The sequence below is a fragment of the Saimiri boliviensis genome, chromosome 15 (assembly GCF_048565385.1).
Source record: "Saimiri boliviensis isolate mSaiBol1 chromosome 15, mSaiBol1.pri, whole genome shotgun sequence".
In the NCBI taxonomy this organism is placed as follows: Eukaryota; Metazoa; Chordata; class Mammalia; order Primates; family Cebidae; genus Saimiri; species Saimiri boliviensis.
In genome coordinates this window covers 64,344,493-64,370,597 of record NC_133463.1, presented here as the reverse complement: position 1 = coordinate 64,370,597, position 26,105 = coordinate 64,344,493, and the positions used below count along the sequence as shown (strand labels likewise).

The 26,105-nt window shown below is 34.7% G+C and overlaps 1 protein-coding gene across 12 annotated transcripts in view; it reads left to right on the top strand.

Annotated features, from left to right (window-relative positions):
- Positions 1-25,690, top strand: part of TRPS1 (transcriptional repressor GATA binding 1) — a 259,287-nt gene extending 233,597 nt beyond the window's left edge. For all 12 annotated transcript variants that reach the window (XM_074387076.1, XM_039464616.2, XM_074387073.1 and 9 more), the window contains 2 exons: positions 15,802-15,924; positions 19,097-25,690. In XM_074387076.1, coding sequence (XP_074243177.1) covers positions 15,802-15,924; positions 19,097-20,158 — 1,185 coding nt within the window. In that variant the 3' untranslated portion in view covers positions 20,159-25,690. The remainder of the gene's footprint in view (positions 1-15,801; positions 15,925-19,096) is intronic.
- Positions 25,691-26,105: the final 415 nt, after the last annotated feature.

Sequence of the window (26,105 nt, the reverse complement as noted above, 5' to 3'; positions counted from 1 at the left end):
TTATACCTCAGACTACCAACAGATGTTACAATCTACGTAAAAGATTTGTCTAATTTTTTGTATTAAGTCAAACCATTTGTAATCACTTGTGTAAAATACATGTTTATGTATATACATACCCAGAAAGGTGAGTCTGAATATATGTCCCCTGGCTTAATTATCATGCTGTGTATGAACATTTTCCATGCTCACTTATTAACAGCCATAGAAAGCTTAGTTTGATACAAACATCATTTTTAAATAATCTTAAATCTACTCAGGGTGAAAAGATTCTGACAGCAGGTGCTTTAAACAGATGCTCTGAGCAAAATAGACACTGCTTTCTTCTAAAGTTGAAAAGGAGAAAGGTAACAATTATCCCAGAGACACTGGAAATAAAGTTGTCTGATTTTTTCCTGGGCAAATGCCTCCACCTCTTGTAAAAAGAACAGTATGTTTGGGATGTTGGAAAATGGTGGACCTATCAGAAGCAGTAATCAGATAAATGTAATTAAAGCATTAAGAGTGTAATTGAAACTAACAATAACTTTCATATGTACGTTTAGTACTGTGCTACAATTTATTACTTGTCTGAAGTGCTTTCTTACATTATAAGTCAAGAAGCCTTGTGGAGCCAACGTAGAATAATAACACTTAAACACAACTACCTCTACAAGATTAAACTTGATATGGAATTGAGTAGGGGTAGAAATCATGACTTAAACATTTGTTTTCTCCCTTTGTCCTTCATTTATAAATACAGTACTGCTTTTGTCGTTAAGAGAATTCTGAATAAAACCAGAATTCAGATTAAATCAAACTAAATCTCATTTAGTTGCAGTACTAAATATTATTTATTTATCTAGAGATATTGTTAGGATATATTAAAATTTCCAATATGCCTGCAAGTTCTTGTGTTCTGTAAGAAACTTAGAGAATTTTTCCCTTGAAATTGACTGTCTTAATCCTGATTTATATATATATTTTTTTTCAAAAGTAAAAACCTGGAGAGGGACTTGCTAATCAGACCAAACATTTTGGAGTTTCCAGTGGGTGTAAAATGGCATCCACTCTGTGACTGGAAGTTTAAAAATCAGAATATTCAAATGCTCTGATCCCCATTGCTTTCCCATTTTAACAATCATACCTCTTTATATTAACAAACTTTATGGTGATATTTTCAAATTCTTTCTATATCATTTATTTAACTGTCCACAAATGTTTGTAATACTTGAGTGTCTTCTCTGAGTTTCAGAATGACTTGCTGAGATAGGAACTGACATTATTTTTCCATTTCTGATTCTTTGTTTCCTCCACTGTTACCACAGAATACATGTGTTAGTAAATTCAGTCTATTTTCATCATTAAAAAAAAAATCTCAAGTTCAAGAAAGAATAGCACAGCTGTTCACAATGTCATATCTTATAAAACAAATCTATTAGGAAGGTCAAATCCTGAAAGGGGTCAAGTTAATGAGATAAGTGGAATAATTTGGTCATTTTCCGAAATTTGTAAACTTACACACATAAAAATCCTGCACTAGATTGACTAATTAACTAAACCTCTGCTAATGATGATTTTCTACTTCTTTAAAAGTTATTGCTTTTATATATAAGGCACACTTTTCTGTACCTAAATTTTTTTTAATGTGAATTGAGCTCAATGTTAGTTTGATATTAATCAGTCCATTCTGTTTATTTTTGAATTACTGCTTCCGTTTGGAATGCATTTAAAAAATAAATGTTTAAAAATATAAATAAAAATTACGTACATCTGTATTCACAAACACATTTAGTGTATGTGTGTATATGTACACAGGTTATTTAAATAAAATTGTAGACTTTTAAATAAAATCATAGATCAAATAACTAATATACAGTTGGTGGAAAGAGGATGACCTAAGTCAGATCTAGCCACTTAATATTTCCTTCAGAGAGTGTAAAAATTTTGGAGCATGTAGTATCTGCCTGTGTTTAAAATTATGTATAAATTAAATCTTCATTAAATGCTACCTGCTTGTTCCTTAAGTTTCATTAACTTACCAATTCTGCCATTATATTTTAATATATATTTTAGTAATAAAATATATATCTTTTAAGTCAGTTATAGTTTCTTATCTTGGGAGAGAAGTATGACTTCCATTTTTTCAAGTTGATATTTTTAAAAGATAAGAGCATTAACCCCTGAATTTTTAAAATATATTAAACTAGAGGACCTTGAAGGCACTTTTTTTTAAAGGTAATGAATATATGTGCATATGCATATGCATATTATAAATGTATGTTTATGTGTGTGTATTTAACTATATATGCACACATATATAGTTATAAAATTGCCAGTGTTAGATTCCAAATGGAATAAAATTTGTGGATATAAATATGCAGCTATCACCCAGAATTTATTCAAAATTAGCAATGTTTCAATGTCTGGGTCTGTATAAACCCAAGTGAATCAACTTTATTTATAATCGAGGAATCAAATGTCTATTTTTGCATTTTGTATATGTAATATATCTGGCTACACTATAGGGAAGAAGAAAACTAACTGCAGCTAGAAATGTGTAATAGAACATGCATGAGAGGATGTGGTCTACAAAGCATTTGTTTGTGTTCTAGAAAGTTTTAAAGGACGCAGATTCCTTCCCCAAATTTCAACTTAGCTTTTGTGTGAGAAGCATCTTTAAAATGGAGGAAGTCACCACCAAACAGAGTTATGTAATGTAATTCTTAAATGTCTTTAGGAATGTAGTCAAAAACAGAGAATAGGAAAAAGAGGAGAGATGTATTCATGTATTTTTAAATGGGCAATTGATGTAATAAACTTTTTAAAAGACAGTTTCTTATATAAGGGAGTTTTAGGATCACCATTCATATGTTTGCTCATGTTGTAAAAATAAATATGAAGCCCTTTGTAGAAGTTTTGTGTATATGCACGATAACATACATGTCGACTTACATACTTGTATATAAGTGCCAAAAGTATGTTCAGTTTTCAGTGTCTTCCAAAATCTAATATCTGTTGAATTATTCAATCTCTTCTAAAATTAAGAGACAAAGGAGAAATTTAATGATCTCTGAATACCTCATATATATCAAGCATGGCATTCTGTAGTCTCACATAGATAATTGTGTTTGTTAATTGAGTATGTATGTGAATTGAGAGAACTCTAACATAGTAATAAAAATAAATTGGCAATAAAAATTAATTGTAAGTTATCAATGTCTTATTTTCCTCCTATTAAAGTAAATAATTATTAGGAGTACATTTACAGCACTCTCCTAGGTATTCTATTCCTTCATTCTTTTTCAGTTTTTTAAATATGAAATTAACATATAACCAATTATATTTATTCTCAATTATGTAAGAAACTCATGGAATTTCTTAACAACTTTGTTGGTGTTTTAGTGACACTTATAAAATATATTGCATTAATGAAAATAAAAGCAACTGGTGACATCTCACTACATGGTAGTGCTGAAAATGTTTCCATTTATTCATTTATGTTAGTGTATGTATGTATATATATGTTTGTATGTACATATATATACATACACCAACATATGCCATTTCTACAAATTTTGCAAATTGCTCAGAAGCCCAAACAGGGACTGCTCCTTTTCTCTCCTCTCCTAGAATATATAGTTTAAACATGACCCAGAATTTATTAATTTTCTTCGCATTTCACAAAAGTGAAACTGTTTTCAATCTAAGTTCTAGTTTCTGTAACAAAGGTTGTCTTTTATATTTCATGAATAAAGGTATGCTTAAAGCATTATCTTTGAATCACAGAATGCTTGTATGTATACACACACACACACACACACACACACACACACACGTATTTTAAAAGACTAGCGTTTATCCAAAGTGGCAGTAGCATCTTTTCTGTTAGAGGTCAATTCAATTAAGCTATCACTAATTAAATGCTTAATATATGCAATGCACTGATGATATAAAGATTAAAGGAAAAAGTAGGTCCTTCAAGAGCCTCCATTCCCTGTGTGACTTGCACATGTAAATAATTGCAATCCAGTTGTCTGTCTCCTATACCTATGTTGAGAAAGTAGAACCATTTTGTGATTTAAGACAATTCAATATATGAAAGCCAAGGCAAAACTGACATTCTAATGCTTCAAAAGTTCAGTTTGTACATTGTCACAAAGTTCCTCTTATGATCAAGAGTAGTTTTGTTAGATTGGGGGTAAATCTGTAAATGTGAAATAGCAAAGGGGAAGTCACAGCTAAGCATTTTTGTTTTCTTTTCATTTTTTATATGTTTTAAATTTCAGCTACACTATGAATTCTTTTTCAAAATATTTTCACGAGCTTGATATTTTTTTCTTTTCTTTTAAAAAATCTATATTACTTCACAATAGGCAGAAATGACGTTTCTTTAACAAAAATCACTTTAAAAATAATTGTGGGGAATTTCTTGCTATAATTTATTTACATCTTTTGCTGAGATCATGTGACCAATTTAATGTGTTCATCAAGAAGAAAAAGAATACCAAGAGAAAAAGAATATAAACATGAGTCAGGGGAAAATAAAGTTGTTGAAAAGTTACAGTGTTATATTTTCAGAGCCCTTTTCATGAAATAAAATCTCACTCACCAGGAGTTTTGTGTCTCAAGTTGGGCTGCCAGCTCTCAGTTTTGGTTTCCCGATACTCTGCTCGATGTACAAAATGTCAAAGTGAGAAACAGCTTAACTGTTCCTTTTGGTACGGATGACTGAGGGGGCAGTCTCCAGAATGCTTGATGCAATGAGGTAGTTCTTTCTTTGGTATGCGATATAGTGTGATTAATAAACTCCAGATCACAGAGAGAGCGGGGTGCAAGTAAGGCTAATATGAGTGCAGTTTCCTACCCAAGACAATATATTACCTTGAGCTAATCTGGTGGTACTGAAGAGGGAATATATACATGTATATAACAAAGACAATCACTGCTTTCTTCTTGAGCAGCTGCAGCCAGTCCCACTAATGGACGTGCAAAAGCAAAAACTGGCAGCATAAGGTATGTGTTCGTTTTTACAGATGGTACTGCAGACAAGTTGGTAATTGAAAAGGAAGTCATGTACGTGAGCTATTTGACGGGGCAGGGAGTGGGGACAGCCTATTACAGGACTTGCCTGTGTAACTGGGTGAGTTATTGAAGGAGTAGTTTTCCCGTGAAAGATTTCAGTTATTACAAAATTACATCATTATTGTTAAGGAAATTAATAATTCCATGTAGTCTTCTAAAAATCATGTTATTAAAACTTTAGAAATCAGCCCAGTTTTCCCTGTCTGCACAAGTACCTCTATCATGAAATTATCTGCTCACATTCAGTTTCACAGATAGTGGATACAGAGCTCTTATTTAAAGACACATCTTTCATTTAAAGACACGTCTTTCATTTGAATAATGACATAGCAATAGGTGCTTATTTTAGTCATTGCAAAGGTGTCCGTAAATACCTATGATTTTACATGTCCTGAGGACATACAAAATTGAATAACATGAGAGATTATATGTTTAACAATTTATAGATGCAAAAATAAATGAAATTCGGGTTCATTTCCTTTAGATTTCCACTGCCCCACTCCCCATATTTCTAAAAGTCAGAGAGAATGACGTGGTCCCAGAGGTATTCCCAAGATAGTCTGTGAAGTATTTAGTCCAAATTGCGTATTTGGTATCAGGGTCTCTTTGTAGACGCATTCATAGTTTATTATTAACTCTTTTAACTGTTTTGAACCTCTATATAGTTAACTCATGTGTTCCCACACGTTTTTGTTGTTTACATGGAAATAAGTCACGGTTGCCATTTTTCTGCTGAGCGGATTAAAGGCTGCATTTTCACATCTGACTTGTACTGAATCCTCAATTTGATAGCCTGTAAAAAATGTTCAGAGTTAGGAGTATTTTTATCTTTACCATTCTATGATGAAATGTACCAGTATAACACATATGAAAAGTATATACTAAACATCATAGATAGATGAAGAAAATAAGGTTTTCTGTATAATAGTGGGGAAGTTTTTAAGCAAACGTTATTTAAAATATTTTTATGTTATCTGATTCTTGCAGAATTTGGTCAAATAACCTCATCTTTCATAATTGGCAGTAATTAATCTTGAATTAAAGTGATACCAAATATCACTAAAGGTTTCTGCCTTGGAACATACACATATATAAAAGAAATCTGGTAAACTACTACCTGAACATGTGTGTTTACAGAGCATGTCAAAACCCCAGCACCATTTTTTCCTGCACTGACTCTAGCCAAGTCTTCTGCAAAAGCAAACAGAGACTCTCATTTGCAGCTAACCTCCCATGTAGCAGGCACTGTGAGAGGCTAAGTCAGTGGTGTCACCAACTTCTGCTTTTAAGCAGCGACCTGTTTCACATACGTTTTTTAAATTTTTTTGACCCAGCAGTATCAAAACACATGTACGGCACCCATCCCCTTCCCTAACACTGCCTCTCCATCAGCCAAGAGCTCTGTTCCTCTGGCTATGACTGTGTCTGTCGACCTCAAAACAGCTCGTTGCCATATCTGATCAAGGATGACTCATTTCTTTCTGGTGTCTCAAAACTTGCATAATTTCAATCAGCTGTTATTGGTTGGTTTGAAGAGATAAGGGTTCTTTAAGGCCAGCATACAGTAAAATATTTTTGGTAAAAAAAAATTCCCCAATCTCCTCTTTAGTACTAAGGCCTGACACATGGTTAACTGTGACTTTGAAGTCGGGTCAACCTGGGTTTGTATTTTAGCCCTACTATTCAGCCACTGGAAATTGCTTCTAAGCCTCAGTTTTCTCATCTATAAAGTGAAGGGAATAATAATAAATAATAATAATACTTGCCTGTTAGGATCATTTTGAGGATACCAGATAATGAGATTAGGTCTAGTATCCTGCAAACATATGTGCGATGATGATTATTTTAAAAGGGACAAAAGTAGTCAAACAAGAGGATTCTATTAGATAATTGATTCAAAATGCTTTTTATTTAATTACTTTTCTATTTATCTATTTCAGAGACAGCATCTTGCTGTGTTGCCTAGGCTGGGGTACAGTAGCCTGATTATACTTGACTACAGTCCCCAACCCCTGGGCTCAAGCCATCCTCCCACCTCAGCCTCCAGAGTAACTCAGACTATAGATGCATGCCACCACCACACCCAACTAATTTTTTTTTTTTAATTTTTTGTAGAGACAGGTTCTTGCTGTGTTGTCTGGGTTTATCTCAAGCTTCTGGCCTCAAACAGTCCTCCACCCTTGGCCTCCCAAAGCACTGGGATTACAGGCATGAGCTATCACGCCTGGCCACAAATGCTTTTCAGAATGTGATCCTGTCTTATTGTCTCAACCTAGAGACCAGAATGTCTTTTTTGATGCTAGATAAGTCAGAGAACTATTGTCAGTTTCATACTTCATCAATAAAAGTAGAGTAAGTACCTAGTAATTCACTGTAAATCTAAACTGGGATAATATGTGTGAGGAATTCTTAACCTTTGGCTCTGGATCCATGGTCACTGAAATCCACAGGAAATCTTTGCATACATTTTGTGAGGGACATGCTTTTGAACATAATAAAGTTATTTGTAAAATATTTTACACTTTATTTTTTCTGAGCAGTGTCATAAATTTCACCAAAAGATGTTATGATTCCCAAGAGTGTGAGGGACCACCAAGGAACCACTGAAGTGTATATAACTGACTTGAAGGTGGTAACACTTCATAAACCAAGTATTAAGTTAGGTAATATGAAAAGAATTATTGATTATTTTTTTTCTGTTTCTTTCAAAATAGCCATTATATATTATAAATTATAATTTATATCATTACATATTCATTAGTTATAATATATATTATATATTATAAAGGCAGCCCTAGAGAGGTATAATACATGAAATCTTAGTAACTGTATTTCACTCTCTAATTAAATGCCTAGAAGCTGAGACTTTTGGACTTCAGGACTTTCTAGAAAAGTCTTCATCACTGATATTTTTAATTTTAGAATGTGAACCTATCCCAGAATAAATGTGCTTATTAAATATATAAATAAAATATGCAGTAAATTTATTAAAAGAATCAATTCTTGTTCTGTCACACTGAAGTTTAAAAGGTGCTAAAATTGTTTCACTGTGCCTCCAAAAGGCCTTTTAGTACGTATTTTTTTTTTTGCCTTCCAGTGTCAGATTTTGGCACTGGCATAGTAGAAAGTCTCTGTAGAGCTACTTTCCAACTATTGTTGTAGCTGAAGAAGGGTGAAAACAGATACATGATGGCAAAAATAGAAGCACTGAGAGACTTGAGTAGTTCTTTTGACAATAATGACTTTCACATGGAATGAAAAAAAGACAGTGCAGACATAAATTTTCAACCATATTTTTAGCTATCTAAATGTGTACTTGCTGTAAAGGCAGAGCATTCTTACAGAAACAGCATGCTTAGAACTCCAAAAATCTGGGTTTTTCCTATTCTGATTCTATTATGTAATTTCATTATGACAGGGGATGTTTGCTTTTCTCCTTTACCAAATACGGGGTTAGTGAGAGAAGGGAGATGGTGTCCCCAGACCTGTGTAATAGGTTTTATATCTGTGTGATAAATTTTTAGAATCCTGAGATGGAAATAATCTGTATGAATAAAGAGTTGGATATACATGGGGAAATAGTGATTTTCTGCTATTTCACTCTGAGAATCACCAGTTACATCTCAGAAGAGATGGAGCTAATGTGTTTAGCACAGTAGCATTGCATGATATATCGGACAGCTTCCGATGTGGCGACGTTGTCAGTTGGGTAAGTCTTAGGTGCATTCCTATCTCAGTGCAAGGTATGATTACTAGAGTACGTACTGCCTCATGTCCTGGAACAAAAACTGTTCTATTTCTCTTAGCCAGAGATGTCGGTTTAGTTTACACTGGTTTCCATTATCATTGCTGATGTGTTGAGGAAGTGAATTTAATAAGCAGGGTAAACAGGTTTTGTTTCCAAGCTCTTAGGTGATTATAAGAGGGGTGCTTGGCTGAACCTGATAGAGTCCCTTCCGTTTTCTGGCAAGAAATCTGAGGGCAAAAAGGGCTGTTTTAAAGCAGGCATAGACATGCTGTACAGCCCATTTCAAGGGATTCTTCACAATTTTATTTAAAACAAAAGTTGGCCAGGATATTTGTAAACTATTGCTTTCTGTTGGCAGAATGCTTCCCCTACTCTTGTTCAATTGTTGGCCAGCCTGTACTCCTGGTAAGATTCTGCTTATTAATCTAAAGGTGTTTGTTACAAATTACCATCTATTTAGCTCCTGTATTCAGTATATTCCATAGGGTCTACTGGTGTGTAGTCAATAGCTGGTTACTTTGGAGGGCAAGAGGGCAGGAACACAGCCTTTGATGTCTCTTAGTGGTGAATGATAGAAGAACTAAAATAATAGTCAACATTTATTGAATTATTGAATATCAATTATTGAATATCAACTATATATCTGACAGTCATGAATACATTAACTCATGCCAACTCTACTGGTAGTTAATAGAACAATGTGATTGATAGAATGTTATTACTAATGAGAAAATAAGAAAGTATTAATTTGTCTCTGAAATGACTAAAACTATTACACATTTTTACAAAGGAGCACAGAAAGTAAGCCCTCTTGTTAGGCAACTTTTAGCCTTTAAATGAGATTTATAAATGGGAAACACTTTGGTATCTTCAGAAAAGTGTCCATGTAATTCACATGATTTCAATGGTCAATGTTTATGAACAATTTCTGTTTGTGTTACTTTAACTCCACACTTGGTAAGTTTTAGCAGATTCCACTGGAAAATCTGCACGATTACAGACCATGTTTGTCTTATGGTGTGACCCTGGCTTATAGCACAGAGCCAGGCACATGGTGGACACTCATTAATTACTCTCAGAACTTCATCGAATTAATTTACCACTGAAACTGTATTACTGTGAAATCGTACCAGAAGTTTCTCTCATAAACATCTATGCATTTGCTAAAATGAACATTGCAAATAATTTTTGATATAATAAACACAGAAAATATTTAAAGAGTTAAAAATATTTGAGGTATATTCAGACTAATATTACGTAAATCAAATTTCAGATTGATTCAATTTAAAATGGCTAAGATATAAAACCATAAAAAATATGAGTAAATATTCTGCCTATCAAGGCTTGTTATGTAATTACATGGTTTCAGTATGGTTCTTATTCATTGAAAATTATTATAAAAGATCATTTCTTCACAAATTTCTTCACCAATGGAAACTTTTAACATCTTAGAGATGAATATCCATGTCTGTACATGTTAAGCCACTTGAATAAATCATTCAATCAGATTTACTTTATATTAATCAGATGAAATTCTTTCTTAAAATTTGGAGATATGGAAACCTTAAATATTTCTATATTTGGTTGATCTTCAAATAATAAAATAAAAGAAGGAATAAAACAGCTGAACCAATTTAAAATTTCAAAAAAATATTCTTAAGTCATATTTGTGTTTCCTAACACATATGCCAAGGCTCAGCTATTTGTCAATAGTATATAGTTGACTGAGGATTTCAGTCTCCCAAAAAGCAAAACTTGAAAGCTTAGAAAAAATTTCAACTATTGTGACCCTCATGTTGGTGTTAGCCGTAAACCTAAAGATGAAAGATGTTGTGTTTTGTTCTATTTTAAATACTTAGTCATTATACTTCTTGGCTTATGCTAAAGGGGAAGAAAAAATTACATTGGATTTAAAGTGTATTTATATTAAAAGATAGGTACGTCATTCTCTATTTCAAATCCAGGCATAGATAATTGTTCAAATCTATCACCTACATTGCTGTTACGAAAATCAGTATTGTGGCTATAATGTTTGAAATATCGAAAGAGAACAAGTGCTCAAAACACATCCCCATTAGCACTGAAAAGCACTTGCCAGGCCAGTCACTGGCTTCAAAACTTGCAGTTAACTGCTGGTACCATTATTTATCCGTTTTTGCATCGGAAATTATCAGCCAATGGAAATGGCCTGGAGACAACACAAATGCAGCCTAAATTTTACTAGTCAAAGCATTAAAAGAGAAGCAAACAATCATTTTCTTGAACTGTTGATTCCAGAGTTTTGTCTGTAGAAATTTTTGTTGAGTTGATTTATGTAGATTTGGGTTTTCGGGCAATTCCCCTTCACTCTTGCCCTCTGTTGAAGCCACATAGATGTGGAAGGTGAACTTAGAGAAGTTTCGGGACTGAGACTGCCACTACTCTTTGTGGCTTTACATGTGTGAGTCTTCCCTCAGTCTTGGAGGAGAGTAAGATTTGTGCTATATTTCCCCTCAGGAATGCCAGTTGGCGTTATCTGCTAGCCACTTATTCCTATCCTTTTTCTCTCCTAGCACTGATCTTATCCATATAACCCATAATTTTCCCCTTTCTTGCACAAGGTGATGGAGGTACAAATTATTCTCTCTTAAGACAGCTTGTGGAAAAAGGAGAAATTTGTTATTTAAACATACACAGACACATTTAGAACCACCAGCAATTTGTGACTATAATAATATAGATAAAAGAGAGCTTGAGCCTTGTTTTACCTTACCTAGTACCCCCAGCACCTAGCAAGTACTTGGGATCAGCTCCTTCTCAAAAATACATGTGGGACTGGGTGTGGTGGCTCACACCTGTCATCCAAGCATTTTGGGAGGCCGAGGCAGGTGGATCAGGAGTTGGATCCTGTGTATGTTTAAATAATAAATTTCTCATTTTTCCACAAGCTATCTTAAGAGATAATAATTTGTACCTCCATCGCCTTGTGCGGGAAAGGGGAAAATTATGGGTTATATGAATAAGATCAGTGCTGGGAGAGAAAAGGGATAGGAATAAGTGGCTAGCAGATAACGCCACCTGGCATTCCTGAGGGGAAATATAGCACAAATCTTACTCTCCTCCCAGACTGAGGGAAGATTCACATATGTAAAGCATGGTGGCTGGTGCCTGTAATCCCGGCTACTCAGGAGGCTGAGGCAGGAGAGTCACTTGAACCTGGGAGGTGGAAGTTGCAGTGAGCCAAGATCATGCCACTACCCTCCAGCCTAGGCAACAGAGCAACACTCCTTCTCAAAAAAACAAAACAAAACAAAACAAACAAACAAAAAACAATAACAACAACAAAAATGTGGAATGTAGGCGTGGACAATGAATTTTCTTGATTGTGTTTCTACAACATCATCAGCCACCTCTGTCCAACTCCAGATTAATTTGTCAGCCTGAATGGAACACATTTAAAAGGGATTTTTTTTTTAAAAAAGAAACACTGCTTTTCTTCCTAAAATATTTTTTTCTAAAAATAATGATAGAAATAATAGCAGGCAGGCTTATTTTCTACTTTCTTAATGTTTAGCCTAACAGAGCACTGTCCTAGGTGCTTATTCCTTAGACTATTCAATGACAGTTAGGAAATAGGATTTCTGTCCTTAATAAGCTAACTGCAAAGGAGAGTGACAAAGTATTTTAAAACTGCCATGCAAGAGAAAGTATGAATGAAATAAGGTCATTAGTGCTTTTCTTTTTCTTTAAGTTAAATCCAAGCTTTTCTTTGAAAATAGGGCGGGGGAGTCTTCACCTACGCATTCCTTTGGTAACAGGCCCCTTCCCTGGCCTTGATTGGGCTAAGGATGTTGATGATTTCAAAGGATATCTCTTATTGTGTTCTGCCAGGTTACACTGTACACAGTGTGACCAGGTCAGGGCTCGCATCCGTATGGTGTTTTAGAAAGATGTAGTTCTGTAGTGACATAGCTCAGGACACTATCCACTTCTCCCACCTTCTCTGATGCTTCTAGAAATTTCAATTGCACCAAAATAAGTCTCCACAAGGCTTATGAAAGTACTGAATTTGTTTAGATGGGAGGTAACTTCATATGTGAAAAATTTCTCACCTGCCTCTGCCTCTCCACCCCCATGCAAGCATGCTCCTATTGAATTCTAGGTGTGAACACCTAGATATTTCACTCTGACTCAACTTTCCATTCTCATATTTGATAAGATTGGTATGAAAGAAATATATTTAACAATGCCCAACCATATGTTTTTAAGCATCTCTCAAATGTTCAATAACAAGATTCAAGGGCTGAAAAGAAAAGTAACAAAATGTTTTTCTCATACAAAAGAAATCACAATTGAATCCTCTTGACAAACAGGATTTGAGCACTTACTACATCCCTGGCACTGTTTTAATTGCATCTATTAATCCACCTAAGAATCGCAGTAGCTGTAAAGATTGGAGAACTTTAAGCATTGAAAGGTTAAGTGCGATCGCTTCTCGGCCTTTTGGCTAAGATCAAGCATAGAAAGGTTAAGTGCCTTGCCCAGTGTTGTACCTGGCAAATGGCAAAGACAGGTTTTGAATACAAGTGTTCTGCCACCTAAATCTGATTATTAACCTCCATGCTCTGCTGACTCTGAACAAGTGTATTCAAAGTACTCCTGATATATTTAAAATGTGATATGGTTTACCTAAAATATAGCAAACTATATTGTAGTCTAAGTGCTGCTTTTAAAGCAAACTATGCTTTTGGAAACTAGTGCTGTAATTGCAGGATTTTCCCTTTAACTAATGAAAGGCATTTTCTTTGCAAGAGAATTAAGCATCAAATTGTGCAAGGGTTGAAACACTCACTGAAATCAGGATTACACCCACTTTGGCATGGTGTATCAAGCACCCAGGGCATAAGGAAAGAAAAGCAGGCTGGAGTGAATGGTTACACATTCACATTTGAGTCTCAGCCATATATGTGGGTTAGTTTCCAAATGGGCATTTGCATTGCCCTTGCGTGGATCAAGTTGGTGTTTATTTGCAAACATGTTATTTAGATCTAGGAAAATGACAGGATAGCCTCAGGAAAGTTTCACAATTATAACCTAACTAGGCTCCCCAGCTTACTTTGGATAAAGGGAGTCCCCAAATTGTTTGATAAACACAACTTCTAATATTGTATTGATTTACGTGGAAGCAGCAGTCTGCTTTTTCAGTAGGCCCTCATTGAGACTTGCAGACTGACACCCAACATTTGTTATTGCTGTTACTGAGACTTAGAAACTCAAAATACATTCCTGGTTCAGAGTTGGGTGGGGTAGAGGGAGAGATAAAGGGGAGGCAGAGATTATCTTTGAAAATCTAGTTTTTATTACATCACCTAAAGTAGCACAACCTGCTACACTAATGAAATCGTGTTCTTGGTTTAAAAGGGTAATTGTTAGCCTGACTTTGTGCTCACTGAAAACATTCCCCCAATCTTGTTAAGTTATTGCTCTCATTTCAGATTTTTATGGCTGTGCAGCTTACCAGCCCTCATTTCTTTACGTTTCATTCATTTTCCTTGTATTGATGATTAATGGTGGATGTCGAATGTTAGAGTGAGCAGGCATCAGCAATTGCAAGATCATAATTAGTTTAGCTGACGAGAGCCTCTGATAGCACTTGCATCTGGATGGAAAAATTACCCTATAGGGAACTGGCTGCTCACCAGGTCTTTTTAGTGATACATTGTGAAACACCCGATGAATCAAATGCCCTTTCAATGCCAAGAAAGTGTTCCAGTCTTGAAGCCAAAATTATGTCTGCAGAAAGCTTTCCATTTGAAATGTATCAGAGTACAATTATAACCATTGTATTTTCTTGGCAGGGATACCACGCTTCTACAGTATGGATTTGAGTTAAATAAATTGCCTAAATTTTATGAATCCCTGAAATTTTGACTTACAGCATTTGTAATATTTAATTTATAATAAAATTAGGTTCCAGCAAGACTTTTTCCACTCCTTATCTAACATGCATATTTTATCATTAAAGGCTTTGCTTCGTAGAGAAAGGAGAGCTGAACTGCAATTCAGGATTTTTTTTTTTTTTTTTTTTTTTGTCAGCAAGAGAATTCCATTTCCTGCCTGTTAGTATTTGTGCCTACAAACACAGCCTGACTTTTGTTTAAATGAGAAGTTTAATGGAATCATTACTTGATAGCAAGAATGGAACAAGCAATACCAATTATCTAGTTTTAAATATTCTTAGGTTATTTTTGAATTTGTTGATTACAGAACTCAGGCCACTAGAATCAATTTGCATTCAGAAACCCTTGTGATTTCCAAGTCGAAGTCAGATAAAATAAATAGCCATTGAAGAGTCTATGTTGCCTAACTTAAGTAGGTATCTCATAAGAGTTCTCATTAGTAATACTGTACTTTTAGTTGACTGAAGTTTCTAAAACCCTCTCAGGTTTGAGGAACAGAGGAATCTTTCAGGTTTTACAATTTGCAAATGAAAGACCAGAATTGAGTGTCTTATATTCTCTTAATACTTACCTTACATGAATGACATACAAAAACACACAAATCAAGTTTGATTTTAAATGGTTTACATTTGTCCCAAACTTGACTGCATTTTAAAGCTCAGTTAGCATGTGCTCCTCCTTTCCAAAGTGTATTAAACATATTGCCATATTCTGTCTTTTTTACTTTTGTTTTGACACTTTAAAAAGGTATATTTTAGGGTTCAGCATTTAGGAGCCATCATTAAAGTCATAAAACCCAAAGTTCAAAAAGTTAAAGCTGTTTCTGTGAAAAGCCTTTGGTGTTCCACACACCTCATCCATCACTGTAGGGTTAATTATAATGAAAATCAGTGGTGCCTATTAAACACAATTGAACCTGACCTCATTATGGGCAGTGTGGTTTTATACTGTCATTGTTGCTAGTCTAAAGACAAAACTCCTGGGTTGATTTGGTCTAACTCCACTGATCATGTGACTCACCTCTGACCTTGGTTTTTCCCCCTGTTTCAGAGGCGTAGAGGCTCGGGTGTTTTTTGTGCCAATTGCCTGACCACAAAGACCTCTCTCTGGCGAAAGAATGCAAATGGCGGATATGTATGCAACGCATGTGGGCTCTACCAGAAGCTTCACTCGGTAAGAACTTGTTCCACTCTTTCAGGAAAAGCTTTATAAAGCAGTGTTGGCCTGGTCTGTGGTGTGATAAGTCCCATTCCCTGGCTTGCAGTGCCTGCCCCCGCAGGGTTGTTTAATACAGTCACTTTGAGTGCACATGTGATTTATGGTGAAAGGGGCTTAGATGTTATGGGGAGATACGTTTGAGGTCATTAGTAATGCACTATGCTTCTTTTGATATAAAAGAGGAAGATGATTGATTTCTGGGAACTTCACAGCAGATAGTTGCACTAATGGTTATCAGAATTCAATGAAATTATTTTAGGAAAAAAGAAACTTTTTAGAAGTTTTGGCAATATGCAAAAAGTTTAAAAAATTAAAAAGGACTTTCACATTCAGTATAAAATATAAGGCAGGGAAAGAATTAGTATTTTCTAGTTTACCTTCAGAATTCACGAGTGTTATCTGGACTGCTTTACGAGCTGGAGGGGCACATTTGGAAGGATGGTACTGAACTGAACTAGGATCAGGGAATATCACATGAATTGCCGCAGTGCCTGCAATGGGTATTTCAATGAGGTATCTGAAGTTCTGAAAAGCACACTCACCAGGGTAGAGTAAGGTGCAAAGATACTTTGTCTTTTAAGCTCTCCAGCTGGCTTTGGCTCATGGAGGTCCTTTGAATTACTTTTCCTCAAATTTTAGTTGTTAGAATTCTGTAAGAAAATTAAAACTCACAAATCCTCCATCTGAATATGGATTTAACTTCCTGAAAGATTTTTTTTTTAAGTTTAGAAAGTTCATCTGCTGACAAGAGCTGACTTTAAAATAGGAATCTCCCATTTAGTAAACAGAAATTTATTTCCCTGTGCCTTTTTCATTTTGTTTGGCATTTTACCATAGCTCTTAGCACAAGCCAGTGAATACATTACGGCTACAGGGAATACAATTTTAGACAAAACGTTCTCATAAATGGACTATTGGAAGCACTCTTTAAAAATGCATGCTGCTAACAATACTAATTGGCAGTAAACTGTAAAAACCTTAGTTATTAGCACATCGCTAGTAGAAAGATTCCACCCCCCACCGCATACCACCTTATTTTTTTTAACCTTCACCATTTAAGCATAGCAATAAGCTTCCATTTAATGAGAACTGACATTAATGATTTTAATTGAACTCTGGCCAATCATAGGCCAAGAATTAATTAAACTATTGCTCTGCCAGATTATGGTAATTTAACCACTATGATACAAACTGTTTTCTAAAAATTATTTTAATATTCGTCTGTCCAGAGGTAAGATGTTTTTAGTTTTGAGGGTTTTAAAAACCATCCACTGAAATGCATAAAGGTTATGTTCACATTTCATGTCAAAAACTGACACAAAAGTTGTGACAGTTTAAAAAAGGAATTTATGCAAATATCAGGTTTCTTTATACTATATAAATTAAATAGTCCATATGTTTATAAAGCTAATATGAACTCTTTGTAAACCTGGATCTTCTGAGCAAAATAAATGCACATGGCATAACCAAGCTATGTTGCATTTTCTTTCTTAAACTAATCATGAATTGTCAATAACAAATGTGTTATCTTTCTTTACTTCAAAGTACGTTTGTAACAACAGAAATGTTCCAAAAAGGATTTACAGGTGAACTTGATTAAAATATAAGAGGTACTGACTGCCTTGAATTGAAGTGCATCCCTTCTAGGAATAATTTATAAATTATATTTATATTTATTTTTATTTTTAAATTTATATTTATATTATAACATTTATATTTGTTTATAATTTTATAAAGTTTATATTTATAAATTATATTTTTATTTGTAGTCATGTTTTATATATAAATTATTTTCTGATTTCAGTAATCTTTTAGAAAAATCAGACTTTAACCCATTCAAAGAGAAGCCTAAATTTGTAACCTATAAATATGCATTAATTTATCAAATTTATTCTTTTGATTTTATACATCAAAGAGTTCTAACCGAAAGTGAAGTTTTTCTTTTAGTCTTATCCATGGATTTAAGTCATATTGTATAAATACCTGTTAAACATGTCCATAAATACAAACCATGTAATGTTTAAGCTAAACAAAATACTTAAGGTGAATGAAAGTTAGCACTTACTTTAAGTAAAGAGTCGAGTGGCAGATCAGATATTTAAACCAAAGCTACACATGAATTTAGATTTCAACACACAACTAATGCTTCACCTATTAATAAGTAAAATCTTACATTGCAAATATAAAATATTATTAAAGGGAGAGAAGTAGAAGAAGAAAAAAATCCCTCTATATTGCTTGATGACCTGATATTTTTTCTCACAATTCTGTCAGTTTATCTTTGATTATTTGTGCTCTGATATTAATATTTTTTATTTATATTTGCTATTATTTAGGAGCATGCATGTATTAGTTGCTTAGGTTGCCATAACAAAATACATAAACTGAGTGGCTTTAAACAATTGAAATTTATGTTTTCACTTTCTGAAGGCTAGAAATCTGGATCGGGTTCCAGCACACTTGGATTCTGAAGAGCGCTCTCTTCTTGACTAAGCCATCTTCTATCTGTGCCCTCACATAGTGGAGACAGATCTCTCTCTCTTCCCCTTCTCATAAGGCCACAGTCGTATTGGATTAGGGCCCCACCCTTACAACCTCATTTAACTTTAATTTCCTACTAAGGACCGCTGTCTCCAGATACAGTCCCACTGTGGTTTAGGGCTTCAGTGTATAAACGTATTCGGCCTATAGCAATGTGTAAGTTGTCCACTCTTATCATCAATCAGTATCTCTTATGTTACTATTCTATGTTGGCATTTTAGTGCACAACTCAAAAACTGAAAAAAAAAAATTCAGAAAAATCACATCTCTTCAAGTAACTTTCTACACAGTTTCATAACTAAATGATGCAATCTCAAAATCTGTTGCATTTGGAAAGGCTGTTTTCAAATAGATTAAAGTTTTCAGTCCCCCCTGCAAAGATGGACATGATTTAATGAGGCTGAAATAGTGCATTTGGTTACTTCCTTGGATCCTGCTTAGGGCAAAAGGAGATTGAGTGAACCTACGACATAAAGCCTATCCCCGCTTTGAACTTAAGCATGGTTTATATTTGTGAGGAATTTTTAACGCATTTTAATGTATTTTTTAATGTTTTCCTTTTATGTATTGTGTGTGTTCTCTGCAGACTCCCAGGCCTTTAAACATCATTAAACAAAACAACGGTGAGCAGATTATTAGGAGAAGAACAAGAAAGCGCCTTAACCCAGAGGCACTTCAGGCTGAGCAGCTCAACAAACAGCAGAGGGGCAGCAGTGAGGAGCAAGTCAATGGAAGCCCGTTAGAGAGGAGGTCAGAAGATCATCTAACTGAAAGTCACCAGAGAGAAATTCCGCTCCCAAGTCTAAGTAAATACGAAGCCCAGGGTTCATTGACTAAAAGCCATTCTGCTCAACAGCCAGTCCTGGTCGGCCAAACTCTGGATATTCACAAAAGGATGCAACCTTTGCACATTCAGATAAAAAGTCCTCAGGAAAGTACTGGAGATCCAGGAAATAGTTCATCTGTATCTGAAGGGAAAGGAAGTTCTGAGAGAGGCAGTCCTATAGAAAAGTACATGAGACCTGCGAAACACCCAAATTATTCACCACCAGGCAGTCCTATTGAAAAGTACCAGTACCCACTTTTTGGACTTCCCTTTGTACATAATGACTTCCAGAGTGAAGCTGATTGGCTGCGGTTCTGGAGTAAATATAAGCTCTCCGTTCCTGGGAATCCGCACTACTTGAGTCACGTGCCTGGCCTACCAAATCCTTGCCAAAACTATGTGCCTTATCCCACCTTCAATCTGCCTCCTCATTTTTCAGCTGTTGGATCAGACAATGACATTCCTCTAGATTTGGCGATCAAGCATTCCAGACCTGGGCCAACTGCAAATGGTGCCTCCAAGGAGAAAACGAAGGCACCACCAAATGTAAAAAATGAAGGTCCCTTGAATGTAGTAAAAACGGAGAAAGTTGACAGAAGTACTCAAGATGAACTTTCAACAAAATGTGTGCACTGTGGCATTGTCTTTCTGGATGAAGTGATGTATGCTTTGCATATGAGTTGCCATGGTGACAGTGGACCTTTCCAGTGCAGCATATGCCAGCATCTTTGCACGGACAAATATGACTTCACAACACATATCCAGAGGGGCCTGCATAGGAACAATGCACAAGTGGAAAAAAATGGAAAACCTAAAGAGTAAAACCTTAGCACTTAGCACAATTAAATAGAAATAGGTTTTCTTGATGGAAATTCAATAGCTTGTAATGTCTTATGAAGACCTATTAAAAAAAAATACTTCATAGAGCCTGCCTTATCCAACATGAAATTCCCTTCTTTTATTATTCTTTCTTTTGATGAGTAGGTTACCAAGATGAAAAAGTGAGAAAGAATGGAAGATGGTAAACAATCACGTTTTAAAGCCTATTCAGTCAAAACCATCTTGGCCAATATGTACTGGGGAAATAATCCATAAGAGATATCACCAGACTAGAATTAATATGTTTGTAAAGAAAGAGACCAAAACTGTCTAGAATGTGAAAGGGTTTACATTATGATACTAAAGCAGTATTGGGCTGGCCATTGGACCATTTGTTCCAAAACCCATAAATTGTTTTTCCTAAATTTATAAGTCTCATGAAACCCTAGGCAGAGGAGGAGAAATTGAAGGTCCAGGGCAATGAAAGAAAAATGGTGCCCTCTCAATTTCGTCTCCTCTCATTGGCTGTATTTCAGATTTTGACCTAGAAACGCGAGCTGTGGTTAGGCTTGGTTAGAGTACAGCAAGAAACGTGATAGATGGTGGCACGCTGTTTTTAGCCAGCCCTGCCTGTACATACACATGCACACCCTCTCTGATATTTTTGTCCTTTAGATGTTCAAATACTCAGTAGTCCTTTTGTTAGCAGTTCAGGTTCATTTTGTCCACACATATATCCACTTTAAAAAACAATGTCCTTGATGCTTCTGTAGTGATTTCATTTTAGCCAGGTATTTCTTTCTTGTGTGTAATGAACCAGTATGGATTTGCTTTTCTAAGCTTCCTGTTGGTTTGCTAATCTCACTTGGCACATTATAACTAAAGGAATCCCCTGAATTCAAAACCATAGATGGATACAAATGTCAGACCATGGGTTTAATTTGTTTAGGACACATGGCATTTCTTCACAAGGTAACCTGCTGTATTTATTTATTTTCTTTTGGTTAAATATAATTTCCAAACTTTGTGGTCAGGCAGTGTCTAAGGTTACGTTACCACAGACTGACAGTTGGTTTATGTACCAGTCAATCCCTTCATTAAATGTATACAGGTTTAGTTAAGTAGCATTAAATAGGATTCTTAGAAGTATGTCCTCATAGTACTTTTAATACTTAAGGCTTTGTAAAAACTATCCATGAAGGGAAAGCTCCTCAGCATAACTGCTCAGGGAAATAGGGCTAAATAACTGAACATTAAATAATTGGTTAAAGGTGCTGTTAGTCGAGCCTCAATGCTTGCTACAAGGATGTATGTACAAGGACTGACTTTAATAATTTGCATTATATTGTCCCAACCAGTAGTTTATTTTTTGCCACGGAGATGTAGAAGATATTACAAGCTACTGGATGCACTGTCAGATTAACTTATTTCATTAAAGAAGTTGGGAGAACAAATAGGAAAAAAAACTTATTTTTCTAGTAAATATTAATGTATTACATTTCAAATAATGGTGCCTGACATATTGAATAATTATTTTCTACAGTGTACGTATGCAACAAAGATATTCCATCATGCATTAGAGTCAGTTCTGGCTCTGCCTAGCTGTTTACATTTGCAAATGTAGCAAACAAGGTAATGAAGCAACTATTTCTATTGCAGTAGATATCCTTTTGTGTGTGTGTGTGTGTGTGTGTGTGTGTGCATTAAAGTTGTAAACGGTAACATGAAACAAATGAAAGTTCTTGCTATAATGGTATGGAAAACAAGAAGGAAATGAAAATATTTTTATGCCTACTTAGGAAAAAAAGGGTAGCACTATTCATTCCAAGTACTTTTTTTTTTTTTAATTTTTAAGCTCTTAACTCACATTGTTATGCTTAAGATGATAAACATATATCCTCTTTTTATTGCTTTGTCTATGTTTCATATGAAACATTTCAGAAATTATTTTGATAAGTGTTGCTGGAATCTGCAACGCTGATGTTTTTATTGCATTCTGTAGTTGCATTTGCACTCCGTTTTTACATTAATTCGCAGTTGCTTTGTATCGTTTTGTTTTGTTTGGGTTTTGTTTCTTTTTCACAGTGCCGGGTCTTCATTTCTTAAAGTTGGATGGCAGGTAGAATTCAACCAGTTCGTGACTGTTGTAGCGAATGAAGTTAAAAAATGTCTTTCTGATGTTGTGTTGTCATTTTCATTCTTGCATTTTTTGTTTGCATATTAAAAAAAGAGAAATGAGAAAGCAAGAGACAGAAATCAGGACTAAGTCCTCTGCTTCAGTTTCATTGTTAATGGGCCTTATTCTGATCTCACCTGTTGCATAGCTCTAATATTCACATGAACTGAAATAAAGAAGTGGAATGAGGAGCTTTGATATTCAAATTATGTGATGTAATTTATCTTCCTTAGGAATGTTGATGGATGCATCTCAAAATATATAGCCAGACTTGAGAGGTGACAATTAAAGATCTAAAAAAGAGAGGAGATTCCCCAAACCACAATATTTAATTTTCTTAGTAAAAAGAATAACAAAATGCATCATGGCAATCCTCAAGCAACCTTATCTATGTGAACTGCTTAAATCAGCAAAACACCAGAAGTTTGGTTAACTTGGGCAATATGACAAGTATTAATTTTGGGGCAAAATTACTCATTAAGCAATTTCTCTAGCGTGTGGGACGCAAATAGGGTTTTGTTTTTTTTTTAATTTTTGGCATGTATGCCTTTTTATTTTCATTCGATTTTTTTTTTTTCCTCAGACAGACATAGTAGTAATGACTAGCATTGGAAAATACCTATCACTATTCTTGGAATATTTATGGTCAGTCTACTTTTTAGTAGAATATTTTTGGATAGCATTGACACAATAGATCTTATTCCATACTTCTTTATTATTGATAATTTTATTCATTTTTGCTTTCATTATTATACATATTTTGGTGGAGAAGAGGTTGGGCTTTTTAAAAAAGAGACAAAATTTATTATAACACTAAATACTCCTTATTTTTTGACTTATTAAAGCCTTTATTCCGTCTCTCAAAATATATTATTAAATTTATTTTTTTAATTTAAGATTTCTGAATTATTTTATCTTAAATTGTAATTTTAAATGAGCTATGGTACGGAACCTTTTATTAATGAGGATTTTCATGATGATTTAGGAATTTTCTCTCTTGGAAAAGGCTTCTCCTGTGATGAAAACGATGTGACAGTTAAAATTATATGCCATTTAAAAACTGAAAATCTTTTAAAATTATTTCTCTATATTTTAAATAGAACTTTGGATCAAACTTCAGGCCAGGGCCAGCTCATGCAGTCTCACTCTTCCTTTTCTCATTCTTTTTCTCATCACTCACCTCTGTATTCATTCTGTTGTTTGGGATAGAAAAATCATAAAGCGCCAACCCACCTCAGAACGTTGTGGATAGAGAGACACTACATGAATCCAAGTATATGAGAAAAGGATGGAGCTCTAATAGATAACTCTCTAGTTCAAAAGGAAAAGAGTGTGCCCAATTCTCTCTACATGACATGTTGAGATTTTTTTTTTTAATCAACTTTTAAGATAGTAATGTTCTGTTCTAAACTGTTCTGTTTTAGTAAAGGTAGATTTTTAGAAAACAAGCATGGGGATTCTTTTCTAAGGTAATATTAATGAGAAGGGAAAAAAGTATCTTTAACAGCTCTTTGTTGAAGCCTGTGGTAGCACATTATGTTTATAATTGCACATGTGCACATAATCTATTATGATCCAATGCAAATACAGCTCCAAAAATATTAAATGTATATATATTTTTAAATGCCTGAGGAAATACATTTTTCTTAATAAACTGAACAGTCTCAGTATGGCTATTAAAATAATTATTAGCCTCCTGCTGTGTGGCTGTAAAACATCACAAAGTGACCAGTCCTGAGACCTGTGAACTGCTGCCTGTTTAGTAAATAAAATTAATGCATTTCTAGAGGGGGAATATCTGCCATCCAGTGGTGGAAATGTGGAGTAAAGATGCTGGTGGTCTGCTTCTGTGCTGTATGCCAGCCTTTTGCCTAAAGTTGAGAGGAGCTCAACTTTAGTTACTGTTTCTGGGTTGGGCAAAAAACAAACAACAGCAACAACAACAACAAACAAACACTTAAGTCATCTTTGGTGAGCCAGCAAGGTGAAAGCTTGCTGACTCTCCAATATACAGGAGAAAATTGAGGAATTGAAATGCAACCTGAGTATAAAACTAAATATTCTAACCAAAGGTAGGTACTGTTAGGTGGAATTCTATCAGCAGGCAAATGAGGAGAAGAAGATAGAAGGACACCCATCGGGACTTTTAGGGCAGCGTTATTTTCCCAAAGAAAGACTTGGCCAAGGGCAGAGGCATGGCTTCTTCACAGAGCACTTCCTTTTGATTTTTCAATACTGTTTCATAGACAGTGGACTCACATGTTCCTGAAAGTGGCACAGTTGCTTAGAAAGCATCCCAGTTAATTGCAGTAATTAGAACTTCTGGAATATGCTAGGGCAGAAGTTATGTCAGGTCAGGGATGAAGAAAATGTGAAATTCAAGAGTAATCCACACATGGAAACTAGATAATGTACGTTCATGTGTTCTCTTGAAAGGGAGAGCTGTCAGCTTCACTCTGTCCTGCACCAGAGAAAAACAAGAATAACTTTACCATGGAAATAATGTTTAGCCTTTATCAGAGAAAATCGTCCTTCTAGTCCGTAGAGTCCCAACACTCAATTCTGGTTTTCCCCTTGTTGTTTTCCTCACATATGGACTGCAGCATATCACTTTTTCTTTTTGTGCCTCAGGTTCCTCAGCTGTAAAATGGAAAAAAAATATATTAATAATAATAATATTAATAATAATAATGGTAATGTAGTATTTGTTTGTAAAGCACTTTGAGATCCTTGGTTGAAAGGCACCATACTAGTGCCAAGTATTATTATGTGGCCAAGGGGATTATATAAACTGTCAGTTCCCATGGGCCAAGAAAGGTTGGTGTCATTTTTCTTAAAGATGAGCTGTAAATATCAACTAGGCAGCCAATAGTGTTGACTATGAAGATGCAAAACTATTACTAGGCTGATAAAACCATAGTTTCTTAATGGCTACCAATAAGGCAAATATCACAATAATAAATGCCAAATTCCTTAGGGTGGACTATTTGACAACCACATGGAAAATTTTGGGGGAGGCATGCGGGGTGGGGGGAACATCTCAAAATGCCAATGTAAAATTAACTTACAGCAATATTCACCAGCAGAAAATGTCTTTCATGTGGAATGATTTCATGTTGCTAAGAAAAAGAATTCAATTTGTAGTCCTGATTTGAATATTAGAATGTTGGCTATAATAGTTCTGTTCTTACAACACATGAAATTTTTTTGTTTTATTTTATTTTGTTTTCATAGTGCATGTTCATTTCTACTCACAAACATGTTCTTGGTGTATTTCTTATGCAAACAATCTTCAGGCAGCAAAGATGTCTGTTACATCTAAACTTGAATAATAAAGTTTTACCACCAGTTACACATAATGGCGTTGGTATGGTTTATATGGATTCACTTTCATCCATCTAGCAATAGGAAATACAGATCATTGTAATAAATATATATGAGCTCTGCTGAATTGAGATGGTGAAATCAAATCACCATTCTAAAAAATTATTACTCATATTGATAAAGCCTGGATTCTCTCAACTTATTTTGTTTAGCTTTGCTTTTTTTCTTTAACCAATCCATCTCTTATTGATAGATTTTGTGTAAAAAGATATATACTAGTTTCTTCAGAAAGATTAACAATAAAAATTGTGTTTATTTCAAAAATATTTATCGAGTACCAAATATTGAGTGTTGAGTATTGGGTAATAATTGTGTTGCAATATGTAAAAACTCCTGCTTATGAAGTTTAACTTTGAATTCAGTATACCTATGTGAATATGATGCAAAGAT